Genomic DNA, 15,273 nt, shown 5'->3' on the forward strand with positions numbered 1-15,273 from the left:
ATAACAACCGGCGATTGTCTTGTCTTTCTAATGGCAATAACAACATAATTATAATCCAATAATAACAAATATAGGTTATATACTGTTTACGAGTTTATATTCGTATTTATAACTCGAGGAACGATATAGCAACGAGCGCGAACGCAAAGTGCTATGGGTTTTCCAAGGTTTATAAATCCGCAATAAACTTCGGGGAATAAACAGTATCCTAAGGTATTTATTAATAAAAACTCACAATAGCACTATCCTAGATACAGTGCGCCCATAGCAACTAGCCTATAAACATTGGTCCCGCGAATTAAGATTGCAGATTAACAGAGATCAAGTTCTTAACTACATGTTCTCAGATTTTGAACACGTGTTGCCCCCTCCCCACGACATCCTTCTCTACAAGATAACGCCCTTCCCAAATCTGACAAAATGTTTAATCCGTGCAAGAGAAAGTTCTGTGCCAAGCGTCTACGAAACACGACACCAACTACTGCTTCAAAAACATATTTTATATTTTTATTCCATATTTTATCTTATTTGAATAAAATTTATCAGCAACTACTGATAATTACACTTAATTCCTGGACTACCGGGGTAGGTATCATAAGTGAGCCCGGCTGCCCGGTAGGTTATTATAAGTAAAATACATGAACCCGTATTCTGCAATTTGATTGGTCCCTATTCTAATTATGTAATACTTCTAGTAACGTGAAGATGCAGTCTTACTAGTATTATACATAGTCTTGTTGTATATGCATATCCTATACATATATTATAGTTTGTCTTGATTTATTTGTTGTGTATTTCCTACATATGAACTATCTATACTAAATAGTATTATGCAAAGGATGGCTTTCTACTAGATAGTTTTCATGATGTCAGACCCTCCATACATCCCAACCCTTCCTCATTCCAAACCCTTTGTTTTGTGTGTTGTAGTAATCTGAAAATATTCCCTCTGTGTTTGTCTTGAAATGTTCTATATCTGTGTCCTGTTTATAAATCTTGAATTATTACCCCTTGTGTTATAATTGTTCCCCTTGTGTGTTTGTTGTAGTAACCTGTTTTGTTAACCCTTTGTCTTTGTAGAAGTTCTGAAATATTAATCCTTTATATCTGTCGGTATTATCCTGTATTATTACCCCTCTGTGTCTGTAATATTACCCTCTGTTGTTAACACTCTGTGTTTGTTGTATTATTTTGTATTTTTAATCCTCTGTATCTCCCATATTATCTTGTATTGTTACCCTCTGTATCTGTCACGTAATTGTTTATCCTGTGTATTGTTCACAACTCTGTTGTCTGTTGTATTGTTTCTGTAATCATGTATTGTTAACCCTCTGTATTTGGAGTATTGTCCTGTATTGTTAACTCTCTGTGTCTGTCATATTATTATGTATATTTAATCCTCTGTGTCAGTGTAAACATAGTTCAGAAATGTTTAGACGTCTGTTTCTGTTGACATTTTTTTTTCAGCTAGGATAGGATAGCTCATTGATATTTACTATCATCAGAATTTTTTACTGGCATCTGTTTTTTTATTGTTTACTTCTAATATCTTGTATTTTACTTAGCTTCTTAACACAAAAGATTTTATTAGCAATCATTGTTTTTTATGCTGGCATCTAGAATTTTTCATAATTATTTCTGGCCTGGAGGATATGAAAACTGAATCTCTTAGCATCAAAGGTTTTACATGACAGGTAAAGTTTGTCTGGTATCTGAATTTGTTTTATTCTGAAATCTAAGGCTCTTCCCTTTATCCCAAATAAGTGATATGAACTGTTGTAATTTTACTATACACAGACTCTTGTCAATTTATAACATAATTATTTTCAATGTTATAAGTTTTTATTTTATTTTATAGTAGGACTATTGTTTGCTAGTCTACTGGAGATGATGATGAACTGGTTGAAGAACTGTTCTAAACTCAACAATTTAAATGACCTTTTTGGTTTGGATTACTTTTTAGAATAGGATTATTGTGAGTTCTGCTGTTAGTAATTTAATAGAAAGACTTTGATAAATAAAAGTTTATACTGTTTATTCTCTTACACTATTATAGTAACTTGTTCTACACCAACTTGAGATGATCTAGATCTAGTGTAGTCTTATGAAATAGATAGTATATATAAGTCATACCTATTACTTATTACAAATTTACTAACTATTTATTTATAATTGTGTACTGAATGAATTTCTTTTTGTTATAGGATGGACAGGTTTAATGGTCACTGGTAATGATGATCTGAACTGATGACTACTGTAACTTATATCTGTTATAATAATATACTAAACATGAATTTTAATACTTTTAGAGGGACTTCAATCTACTGTATAATTCTACATAATGTTAATGTTCTCTGATTAGTTAGACTGTAAGTTTGATCTATCATTAATTTGGACAATGTTGTACTAAACTATTTCCTTTAATTTTATAGTGAGACATTGATAACTGGAGTGGAGATGATATAGTGAGGTTCTCTAATAATCTACTCAATGTAAGATTGATCTTTTATATATCTTTAATTCTAATTGATCATTTTATTCAGTAGCTGATGTTCTGGCTGAATATTCTTTAACTGCTGAGGATGATAATTGTAATGTCATGTACTATGTATACAATACTATTGACTATTTTTGTTCTCATTAATAGGTTTTCTATAACACTGGACATTAATAAATGCCTGTGTCTTAAGGATCTGGAGAATTATTCAACATTGATCACTGGTTGTTGTTCTGCTTTGAATCTTGAGATTGATTGGCTTTTGCTTGTGTCTTGAGAATGTTTGAACATCAGTTTATGGGTTGTACATATGGACATTGTAATGTGACTTGGACATTTAACAACAGGTTGTTATGTTGTCTTGTCATTACTTTCTAATAATCATGTGGTCCTCCTTGTCTTGTTGTAACCTCACATTTTGGCATTTTGTCTTTTGTGTAGCTATATATAAAACTATCCATCTATAACCTCATATAACAGTGACCCATTGTCTTGATGTCAGACCCTTCCATACATACATATTAACTCCATCATCATTCTTCAAACCCTTTGTCTGTGTGTTGTAGTAATCCTAAAATGTTCCCTTTGTGTTTGCCTTAAAATGTTCTATATCTGTGTGTTGTATAAACATGAATTATTAACCCCTTGTTTTGTAATTGTTCCCTTTGTGTGTTTGTTTTAGTATCCTGTTTTGTTAACTCTCGTCTTTGTTTTACCATGTATTGTTAACCCTCTGTGTCTGTTGTATGTTTCTAAGTGGTCATGAGTTGATTCTGAATTGTTAACCTGTCCATGTCTGTCACATTATCCTGTTATTGTTAACCCTCTGTGTTCGTTGTATTATCTTGTATTGTTAACCCTCTATACTTGTCATATTATCTATTTTGTTAACCCTCTGTATCTGGTATATTACCCAGTATTGTTAATTGTCTGTGTCTGTTATATAATCCTAAATGGTCAACCCCCCTTATGTGAGTGTTATATGAGTTCTTAACCCTCTGCGTTTGTCATATATATCTTGTTTTGTTAACCCTCTATCTTGGTATAATTCTGAAATGTTATTCCTGTGTCTGTTCTATAATCCTAAATGCTTATAGATGTTGTATATATGAGTTGTTGTGTCTGTTGTATTATCCTGTATTGTTAACACTCTGTGTCTATCATATTACCTTGTATTGCTAATCATCTTTGTCTGTTATATATCTTAAACAGTCAATCCATCTTATATGAGTGATGTAGGAGTTGATCCTAAAATTCTTAATGTCTGTCACCTTATTCTGTATTGTTAATCCTTTGTGCATGTTGTATTTTCCTGTATTGTTAATTCTTTGTGTTATTGTCAGTGTAAATGTAATTCAGAAATGTTAGTGCTCTGTGTCTATTGTACAATACAAACATTCTCCTTAATATTTATGCATTTTGTTTGGCATCTATGATTTTCATTTTATTTCATGATTATTCTTAAATCTAAAACTGTCATATCAACATTTGATTACATCTAGGACAGGTTTGTCACTGGTGTCTAGGAGTTATCTTCTCGTCTTACTGACATCAAGTATTATTTTACCTTCACTAAGATTTTTACTGACAACTGGTATTTCATTGCTTACTTCTGACAACTAGTATTTTACTCTATCATCATGAACTATATTTGGTCTCTTTATAGACATCTAGGATTTTTCTTGCTTATTTGCTGGTTAAAGGTTTGAAGAATTGTTTTTTCTTTTCTATCATTGAACATTTTCACATGACATCCTGAATTCTAGACTCTTCTTTATCCCTAACTTACATGTAGTGTTGTAAACTTGAATTATTAAGTATATAATGTTCTAATGATTGTGAGTTGTATAGTAACTATAATTTTAGAACAAAACAAATTCTGTTACATTTAGTAAGTATATTTAATAATACTACTAAGAATGATCTGATGACATTTTGTTAATATACCTATTGTAAGTTGACTTGTTGAATAGTTCAATTGTCTACTGAATGAATTTTTATGTTTTATAATAGGATGGACAGGTTTAATGGTCACTGGTAGTGATAATCTTATTGTCCAACAATATAACACAAACTATTATAGAACAATGTCACAGGAATTTACATGTAAGGTAACATATACAGGAGCTATTGTTGGACAATAAGTTAGAATACAGTAGTACATCTATAGTAGTAGAAACTTTCATGTATAAATCAATGTAACAAGAACATAATGTGACAGATAAATAACAAGACTTTGTACAAAGATACTAGTAAAATTGTTGATACTAGTAGATTTGGTCTGAATAGGAGATTTACAAAAGTATATAATTTTAGAATATAAGGTCACAAAAGATGTGTGTTAAAAACAGAATGAAATTAATATTATATATCCCAGACACTAAACCTTAAACATTGAACCTAAATGTATAAATTTCACATTAAAGTATGGCATTCCATTACAGGCACTAGTAGACACAGCATGTAATTATTACTATTGTATAGGACCTATACTATAGACAGTAATTATTATTATATATTAACAATTCACTCATTAATGGCTATAGTTGGTTACATGTAATGATATACATGTATATGTACATACAGTGTATTAGTCTTCTATTTACCAGCTTTGTGGTAGTTAAGACTCAGTATACACACTCTTACATACATGTACATAACCTCATGCTACATGATTTTGTAACATCAAACACCCATGCACTCACCCACGCAGTTAATCAATCTTTGTGTTTATATAAACTGAGATTAGATATTCAAATTATTATTATTTTGCGATAGTATTCAGTTTAAATACTGGTGACCCGGACGTGATTGTACGCCGTGGCAGATGAACAGCAGCAAGACCCACCACAGCAACAAGACCCACCACAGCAGCAGGAGCAGCCCTCATCCTCAATCCCAGCAGTTACTGCTGTGAACATCAAAATCCCTCCTTTTTGGCCTGCAGACCAAGTGGATGCACAGTTCAGTACCCGCAATATCACCTCGCAGAAGACCAAATTTGATCATGTAATTGCTTCTCTGACCTCAGAGGTCGCTATAGAAGTAAGAGACATAATTCTTAAGCCCCCAGCAACCTTAAGACCCAGCTGATAGCAAGAACTACGGCATCAGAGCAATGCCGTTTACAGCAGCTCTTCAACACTGAAGAGCTGGGTGATAGGAAGCTGTTTCAGCTGCTTAGAAGAATGCAACAACTCCTTGGAGACAAAGCAGCAACGGCAGACACTGCTTTCTACGGGAGTTATTTTTTACAAAGATTACCCCAATGTGTGAGAATGGTTCTAGCTTCTGCTGGAGGCTCTCAGTCTTTAGAAGAACTGGCAGACCTTGCTGATAAAGTAATGGATGTAGCTACACCAGCAGTAACTCAAATCAACACCCAACTCAGCTCAAATATTGATCAATTACATTCAGAGATATCAGATCTCAAGTCGTTATTCAAATCCATGCATTTACCAAAACCTTCACTTAAGAATCGTACCTCTAAGTCCCCTCGCTGTTCACCCAGCCCTGCTCCATGAAAAAAACACAACCACCCTCCAATCTCTGTTGGTATCATCACCGTTTTAGGGATGATGCCAAAAAGTGCCAACCTCCATGCACTTGGACGGGAAATGAACAGGCCAGTCACTGATGGCAACCAGTGCTCCTGGCAACGCTAACAGTCGTCTATTCTTTATTCATGACCGCACATTGAAACACACGTTTTCTAGTGGATACGGAGCAGAAGTTAGTGTATGCCCTCCGTCTCGATTTGACAGGCATCGCAAATCTAGTAATTTAACTCTTCAGGCAGCAAACAATACTTCAATTTGCACCTACAGTACCAAGCTGATTGCACTTAATTTAGGACTACGCAGATCATTCAAGTGGGTTTTCATTATAGCAGATGTACAGTATCCAATTATAGGTTTGACTTCTTACAATGTCATAAACTACTAGTAGATGTACACAATAAACGCTTACTGGACACAGTTACTCACTTAAAAGTTAATATACTGGCCTCATCATTACAACCCCCAATCTCGTTATTCTCTTTTCTCTATTCCTACCAAACTTGAAAAATATACTCTCAAAATACCCTGATATTACTCAAACTTCTAACACTATTAAACCCATTAAACATCATATTCAACATTACATCACAACAATGGTCAACAGTTGCATCACACCCAAGACGCTTGTCACCAGAATGACTCAAGGCAGCTAAAGAGGAATTTCAACACATGATGGACCTAGGGATCATACGCCCATCATCAAGTAGTTGGTTGTCACCATTACATATGGTCCCAAAACAGATCCCAGGCGACTGGAGACCTTGTGGGGATTATTGCTCATTAAACTACACCACAGTTCCAGATAGATACCCCATCCCTCACATACATGATTTCACTACTACACTTCATGGCAATACTGTTTTCTCTAAAATCGATTTAGTCAGAGCCTATCATCAAATTCCAGTGGCTCCAGAGGATGTGCCTAAGACTGCCATCACTACTCCTTTTGGTCTTTTTGAATTTGTAAGGATGACATTGGTTTACGTAACACTGCTCAGACATTCAGAGGTTTGTAGATCAAGTCTTACAAGGACTGACCTTTGCCTATGCATATATTGATGACATACTGATTGCAAGTTCATCACAGGAAGAACATATACAGCACTTAGAGATAGTATTTCAAACATTTAAGTGACTATGGACTCATTATTAATATTAACAAATGTGTGTTTTGTTCTAACTCTTTACATTTTTTAGGTCATTACATTGATGACAACGGTATTCGTCCCATTGAAACTAAAGTACAAGCCATTACAGAGTTCCCCAAGCTACAATCAATGAAAACAACTGAGGCAGTTCCTAGGGCTAGTCAACTTTTACCACAGGTTTATACCTAACTGTGCACACATGTACATCCACTGCACACACTGTTAAAAGCTAACGAGTTGATTTGGAATGAAGAAGCCTCAAAGCCTTTGAAAATATCAAAATTTGTTTAGCCAAAGCCACAATGTTGTCACATCCCAAGTTAGGTGCTCCACTTTCATTATGTCAGATGCATCTAACACAGCTGTGGGAGCGGTTCTGCAGCAATTTGTGGATGGAGTTTGGCACCCAATTTCTTATTTCTCCCACAAACTCTCCCCAGCTGAGACTAAATATAGTACATTTGATAGAGAACTATATATCTTGCCATCAAGCATTTCAGGCATTTTATTATTTGGACTGACCATAAGCCTCTCACATTCTTATTTCCTACTAATTCTAATCGTTATTTACCTCATCAAGCACGTCAACTTGACTTTATTTCACAATTCACTACTGATATCAGACATATGAAAGGTTCTAACAATCCAGTGGCAGATGCACTGTCACGAGTTGACATTAATGCATTGCAACAACCCAATGGTGTTGATTTCACAGCAATGGCAATAGCTCAACAGACTGATCCGGAATTATTAGAAATGCTACAATCATCTCTTGCATTAAACCTGATTCCTATTCCTTTATCAAACTGGCAATACTTCATTAATATGTGACACACGTCTACAGCAGAACCATGCCCTTATGTACCAGCTAGTTTCAGACGAGCAGTATTTGACTCCTTGCACTCATTATCCCACCATGTATAAAGGCTTCACACAAAGTTTATTACTTCCTGGTTTGTCTGGCCACGAATTAACAAGGATTTTCGACAGTGGGCTCAGTCATGCCTAATTTGCCAGCGATCAAAAGTACAACGTCACAACTCTTCTCCTTTAGCAACATTTAGCAAATCGATGCTAGGTTTGATCAAATACACATTGACATTGTTGGTCCCCTCCCTCAATCAGGTGGTTACACTTACTTATTAACATGCATCAACCGTTTTACTTGTTGGTGTGAAGCACTCCCTATTGCTGACACCACAGAGGAGACAGTGGCCAACGCTTTTGTCAGTGGTTGGATCGCTCGTTTGGGATTCCCTCCACAATCACAACTGATAGAGGTACTCAGTTTGAGTCACATTTATGGCAGCAGTTAATGAAAATCTTAGGTACACATAGAATCAGAACTACTGCATATCACCCTATGTTCGATGGTATCATAGAACATTTCCACTGTACTCTCAAAGCAGCTGTTCAACCTCATGGGCAACATACTCCATGGATTAATACACTCCCACTAGTACTACTGGGTATAAGAGCAGCAGTAAAAGAAGATCTAGGTTGCAGTGCTGCTGAACTAGTGAGCGGTTCTACGTTGCATTTACCTGGACAGTTTTTTCTTACCTTCACCTGATGCTATACCAGATACAACTTACATTTCAAAACTTAAGTCTGCAATGACCAAAGTATGTCCTATCCCTACACGAGCTCAATCATCTCATACTCTCTTTATTCACCAACATCTTAACTCTACTAAATTTGTTTTTGTCCACATGATGGTGTCAAATCTTCACTCCAACACCATACAATGGACCATTTAAAGTTATCGATTGTGATGATAAATATTTTACTATCGAAATCCGTGGGAAGCAAGACACAATTTGTATCGGCAGGCTAAAACCCACATACATGGAGGCAGAACTGACTGCTACTAACAGTACTAACACGGATACTCTACAAGACACTAATGCTAACATTGATCGAAGTAATTCAAGCATTGATCATACTAATACTACACCATCTACTCCAGTTACTATGTATCCTAATTTTTCATCAACTACTACTCGTTACGGACGTCATGTCCGTCCATCAGTAAAATTTCAATTATATCCATTCGTTACCTAACTCTCTGGGGGGGGGGGGGATTACTGTGGTAGTTAAGACTTTGATGACATCAGCATACACACTCTTACATACATGTACATACCCTCATGCTACATGATTTTGTAACATCAAACACCCATGCATTCACCCACACAGTTAATCAATCATTGTGTCTATATAAACTGAGATTAGATATTCAAATTATTATTATTTTGCGATAGTATTCAGTTAAAATACTATAGCTTCATTCTCTGTTACTGGAGCAGATATCAAAGATGTAAAGGACTATGCTACAGCTCCTATTGAATAATAAGCCTAGAGATAGGGTTCCTACAGCAACAGTTGTCATAGTAACAAGGTGGTTAATTAATAATAACTTACAACATTCTGTACAAGTGAAGTATTTGAATGAAAAAGAGGGAAATGGAACTTAAAATGGTAGCATAATCTAGTCACTTTCACACCTGCTTAACTATGTATTAAACTTATAAATCGTCTTTTAACGACACTGGGACAATTAGAAAGGGGTTAAAAAGTAATGACCCGCCTACTTTAAATGAAGATGACCAAATTCACAGGGTATTCTTGGATTTATGTCAATGGTCCAGCTCACTGCAATTCTAGAGGACCAACATTAGGAAAAAATGTTGATGTTCAAACATATCTCCTGTATTGATCAGGTCTGTGAGACAATAAGTCAGACTGTGGTATATGATGAACTGGGAGCTACTCCTGTCAACAATAAAAGTCAATTCAAATTCTTCAGACCCAAACATTAAGCGTATATAGTACAGCAGAAGAAGTTAATTCTTTATGTATGGGAGACAATATGATATAAAACTGATGCAGATACTCGTGCTTGGAAGTATGCTTGTCATGGTGACTTGTAGAGTAATTTCGAGGACACTGGAATGGAATAAAGGTAATCCAAAATTTAAAGAGTAATTGTATTATTCTTTGAAGACCAAAGCTTTGTGTATTTTTAATATTTCATGTAGACTATTCCCATCGATTTTGTTTGAAAAAAATTATTAATGCAGATATGACTATTGGATGAAAATAGTAGTGATAATATAAACACATGTTATGACTACAAAGTCAATAAAATTGTTGTGACAAAATGTACTATCAGGACACTCCATTGATACTAGTATCTATTCATTGTCAAAAATTATATAGTTATTAATAATACTCATAAATAGTAGGTGGAGTTTTAGTTAATTATTATGATATATACACATGCGTCTGTGGTCCTCACTGAATATGCCATTTAACAGAAAACTCTTGTTATCTTGTAAGTGGCTATAATAAGACATGTATTAACTGATCATCTCAACAATCATTGTCCATAAAACAAGATATTCTTCAGTGTCCTCTATGTCAGTACTGATTGTAACATTATGACTCGTTGTATTTATTCTCATGACATTGATGACAAATCCTACCATTGTCTAAACAGTACTGGTACATTTTGTCTAGAAGACATGTTGTGTGTATCATCAAGATGAGACAATTGTCTTATCACCAATATCAACCAGTCAAGTACAGCATCATTTGGCCACACCCAATTCCATTGACCATAAACTGCACTCTTGTACCACAAATGCCTAACCCTGTCTGTACTTTAAAATATATCATTTAATATGATTCCAATTAAAACTGTTTTATTGCCAAACTTTACATTTTTATATTTACCATAATAAAATTGTATATTTGTTATTTAGACATGTTACTACATTACATGTTAATCTATTGCTACTAGTATATATCATCAAGTAGTAACACTTAATATACAGAGAGGAAGATCTGTGAGTTGGAAGGTGACAGTGATTATGCAGTCTCTCTGATCTGTATGGATCTCATCCAGTTTGTTGAATTCTTGTAAGAATACTGAACTTTGTAAATATACAACAAAACAAGTTAAATGGCAAAATAAACATTTATTTTAATGATTAAAAGCAAGAATAAAAATAATTACCTGAAAAAAATTAAAATAACGCTGACACAGAAATTAAAATTTCAATTGGTGAAGAGTACAATCAAAGAAGGTCTGGAGAGAATGTATTACTAGATCATCAGCACACGACTACCGAGGAAGAGCAAACGCGTGACCTATCATTATGGCGGGAAAATATGATATTATGGCGGGAAAAACATAAACAGCAGCACACGCGTTTAGCAAAAAACTTACAAGAACAGCAAAACACTTTTAATAGGTTTTTAATTTAATTATTAAAAAATTAATTAAATAATTTAGCTTTTTGTTACAAAATATTAATGATAATATGATCAAAAGAATTAGTAATATGATGACACAATAGTTGTAAGAAAATTAATAAGAATTCATTCAGTATTATTGTAGTTGTTTAGTAAAGATAAAAATTGAATTCTAAACTGATTTAGTTTTCAAAGTTATAATAAATCTAGAATTGAAATTTTTAAGTTGTTGATTAGAGAATCAATTTTAAAATATAACTGAAATTAAGATAATTGACTTTTGACAAATTTTAGTGAAAAAATGTTTTTTTGAGAAGTTCAATATAATAAATTAAAAACAATAATACTAACAAAAACTATTAAAAAAAACATTTTTTTTATAAAAAAAATACAATAAGAAATAAAATAAAAATAACTTAAAATAAGACAGTTTCAGTAGTTGAAAGTCCCCAAGAGTCCAGTCACTCCACAAGTAGAGAACATAGAGAAAGAAAGAGAGAAATAGATGTAACAACTGAATTGCTTAAGAGTGAATGAAATGGATGGAGAGATAGCTCACCTTCTTCAACAGTGCTGCTCCTGCAAGGAAAGCAAAAAGTAGTTATAACTGAACTGGTGAAAACAATGAATGGATAGAGAGTGAAGAGAGACAGAGGAAGTGAAAAGGGACCATCAACACATACACATACAGCGCACACACACACGCACCCTAGAAGATCAGAGCTCCTCCCCGCCACCTGGCGGCCTAGGATATTTAAAAAAAAATTTTTTTAGGCCGCCAGGCGGCAGGGAGGAGATAATTAATAGGGATTGTATGAATGTGTGTATAATGTATGGCTGAATAGCCAAAAAAAAATTTAAAAAAATAAAAAGAAGAGGAAAGAAGGCTTGAAGGAAGACAGAAGAGACCAGGCAGGAGAGTGACTCATCTTTTACATCCAGAGAACGTCAGAGAAGAACAGTCAAGAACATCAGAGAAGAACAGTCAAGACATCATCAGAAGACACAGAGAAGAACAGTCAAGAACATCATCAGAAGACATCAAAAGAACAGTCAAGATCATCAAAGAACACCAGAGAAGAACAGTTGAGTCCTGTGGGAAAGAAGAGAGAGGAAAAATTTATTTAAAAATTCAAAAAAATTGACAAAATTAAAAATAAAAGTTTGAGAACAAAAGAAAAACAGATAAAAAACAAAAATGAAAACAAAGAGATAAAAATGACATAACTAAAATAAAAAGATGATCCAGTGACGAGAGGTTATCCAACGATGAGATGAGTTGATCCAACGAAGTATGATATGATCCAACGATGAGGCGAATTGTAGAGAACATAGAGGAAGAAAGAGAGAGTTATTTGTAACAACTGCTGAATAGATGTGAGATGGATGGATGGAGAGATAACTCACCTTATAATTAAAGTATGCAAAATGGAGTACTTTTATATTATCAAGAAATCTCGTCATGCTTCAAATTGACAACCAGTCAACACTAGCTTGTGACACATTGGCGGGAAACAATTACACGCGTGATCAACATTAATTGATTTTTAATTGATATGATTAACAACTAATTAAAATCTTCAAATATACAAGTATTTATAACATTCTACAAGTTTATTAGTAGAAAGAAATATAGTTTTAAAGCAATGTGTATATACAATTAAAGGTATAATATATTCTATTAGAAACTTCCAAACTAAACAGTTTAGCAGCTTTTGCTATAACAATATTTGTGTAGTATGTGTGTATATATTATGAATTAATGAAAGTAGTATAGATATGAAGGAGACAGCTATTGATGTTCAAATGGCTGAAGAGATAAACTAGACACAATATTATCACACCAGTTATATTATATGTACTTACCTATATCAATTAAATGGAAGTCGTTTGAATTCTGATTTTTCCACCCTTAGCAGAAACTGTTGCCTTCTTTCTGCTGTACAAGTGAGGTATCTGAATGAAAGAGAGGGAAATAGAATTTAACACCAAAACACAATTAGCTACATTTAAACCTGCTCATTCTTTGTATTAAACATACAATTTGTGTTTCTTTCTTTATAAGTAAATTACATGTACATGTTGTATATATGGTAATATTGATATGCAAGCTACCCTCTATAGGTACATGTATATGTAGTTATGGTATGCAAGCTACCCTCGATAGCTATTGAGGGCAGCTTCCATACCATTATTACCATATTAAATGTACATGTGCACCTACTGAAGTTACTTTCCATACCGTATTACATATACATGTACATGTACACCTATTGAGGATAGCTTGTATACTATCATTACCAGATTACATATATAGGTATATCTATTGAGGATAGTCCCATACCATTACTACCATATTACATGTACAAGTACATGTACATATTGAGGGTAGCTTCCATACCCTTATTATCATATTATATGTATATGTATATATACCTATTGAGGTTTGTTTCAAATGTAGACAGTTTCTCTTGAAATTCTTTATTATTTCTTAGAGAAGTCTACAGTATTTTGATATAAATCCTCTAATTTAGTATAGTGATGTGTTTGTGATGTATATGAGATAGAAAAAATAACCTGAAAAGATTAGAATGATAATTCTGAACCATGAGAATCAAATAATGAAATTTATGGAACCAGAATGAAACACAAGAATGAATAATTACTAGCAACACACTTACCTTATGTTGGTCATTATTCATGGTAGCATACTTTTAGTAACTGGTTCTCTAGTGCTGTGATATGATCTTTACATTCTACAAGTTCTTATTCCTTGGTGCCCAGGACTGAGTATTTAACCTCTAGAACAGAATATAATTTTTCTGTTGTCTCTTTAGTTCTGTCAGTCTCGTCATAAGCCTGAGTCAGATGACAGCTAAATGGACAAAATGTAATGTTGAATGGATGTATAGTTGCTAAATGGATGTAAGGTATGTTGAATGGATGTATGATTTGTTAAATGGATTCATAGTAGAACATAACAAATGATGAAATGGATTAAGGTTTTAACCACACCCACCAAACTTACGACTTCTAACAGTTCCTTTTCACTTTCATATTGTTTTAATTTTCCTTCTAATCATTTCATGTGCCCCTCCCATTGTGCAGAAACTCATTCTAAATTAGTTTAAAAAACATTTGATCCCTACAGAAATGGACACAGCCAGATCATGTGACCAGATCTTGACAAACTATAACTGCCCACTCACATAATGAGAGAAGTACAAGACATATATATTAACTACATGTATTGAGACATCTATGTACATGTATAGTTGATAAGAATATTAAAATAGCAACAGACACCAATATAACTATACCTATATATCAGTTTCTGAAAACCAGCATTACCAGTAGTTGCTACAGATGTATTCTGCTTTGCAGAACTAGTCTAGTGAGGTCATCCCCTTGAGAGAATAAGATAGAACTACATGTAAATAGCAATAATTTACCACCATTCATGGTTACTTTACTGTTTTATTTTGAATGGGCAAGATCTCTTATATAGGTCAGTGAATAAATTAGATAAACTTGAACACTATTGAATAAAGTTTTTTCTATTTATTAGAACAAACCACAACAATAATTAGCTCCACCCACCAGATATTACTAATTAATTATTCATAACACTGTTAACAGGCAAGGACTCATAACTTTGTTTACATCTCCTATATCATTCTTTTTTTAAAATTATTTTGAAAAGTGCATATTGAATAAGGTTTTTTTCCTCTTTATTAGATATAACTGTCTCATATAATGGTAATGGAGCACAGAACTTTGAACTTCTTATTGTAACTTTTGTTAACAG

The 15,273-nt window shown here is 33.7% G+C and overlaps 1 protein-coding gene across 1 annotated transcript; it reads left to right on the forward strand.

Annotated features, from left to right (window-relative positions):
• Positions 1–5,570: 5,570 nt before the first annotated feature.
• Positions 5,571–12,593, forward strand: LOC121366183 (the record flags this gene model as incomplete). The annotated part of the gene is made up of 2 exons (XM_041490731.1): positions 5,571–5,862; positions 12,408–12,593. Coding segments are annotated over 2 exons (478 nt in total), but the record flags the coding sequence as incomplete, so codon positions are not given.
• Positions 12,594–15,273: the final 2,680 nt, after the last annotated feature.

The sequence above is a fragment of the Gigantopelta aegis genome, unplaced genomic scaffold, assembly GCF_016097555.1.
Source record: "Gigantopelta aegis isolate Gae_Host unplaced genomic scaffold, Gae_host_genome ctg4953_pilon_pilon, whole genome shotgun sequence".
NCBI lineage: Eukaryota > Metazoa > Mollusca > Gastropoda > Neomphalida > Peltospiridae > Gigantopelta > Gigantopelta aegis.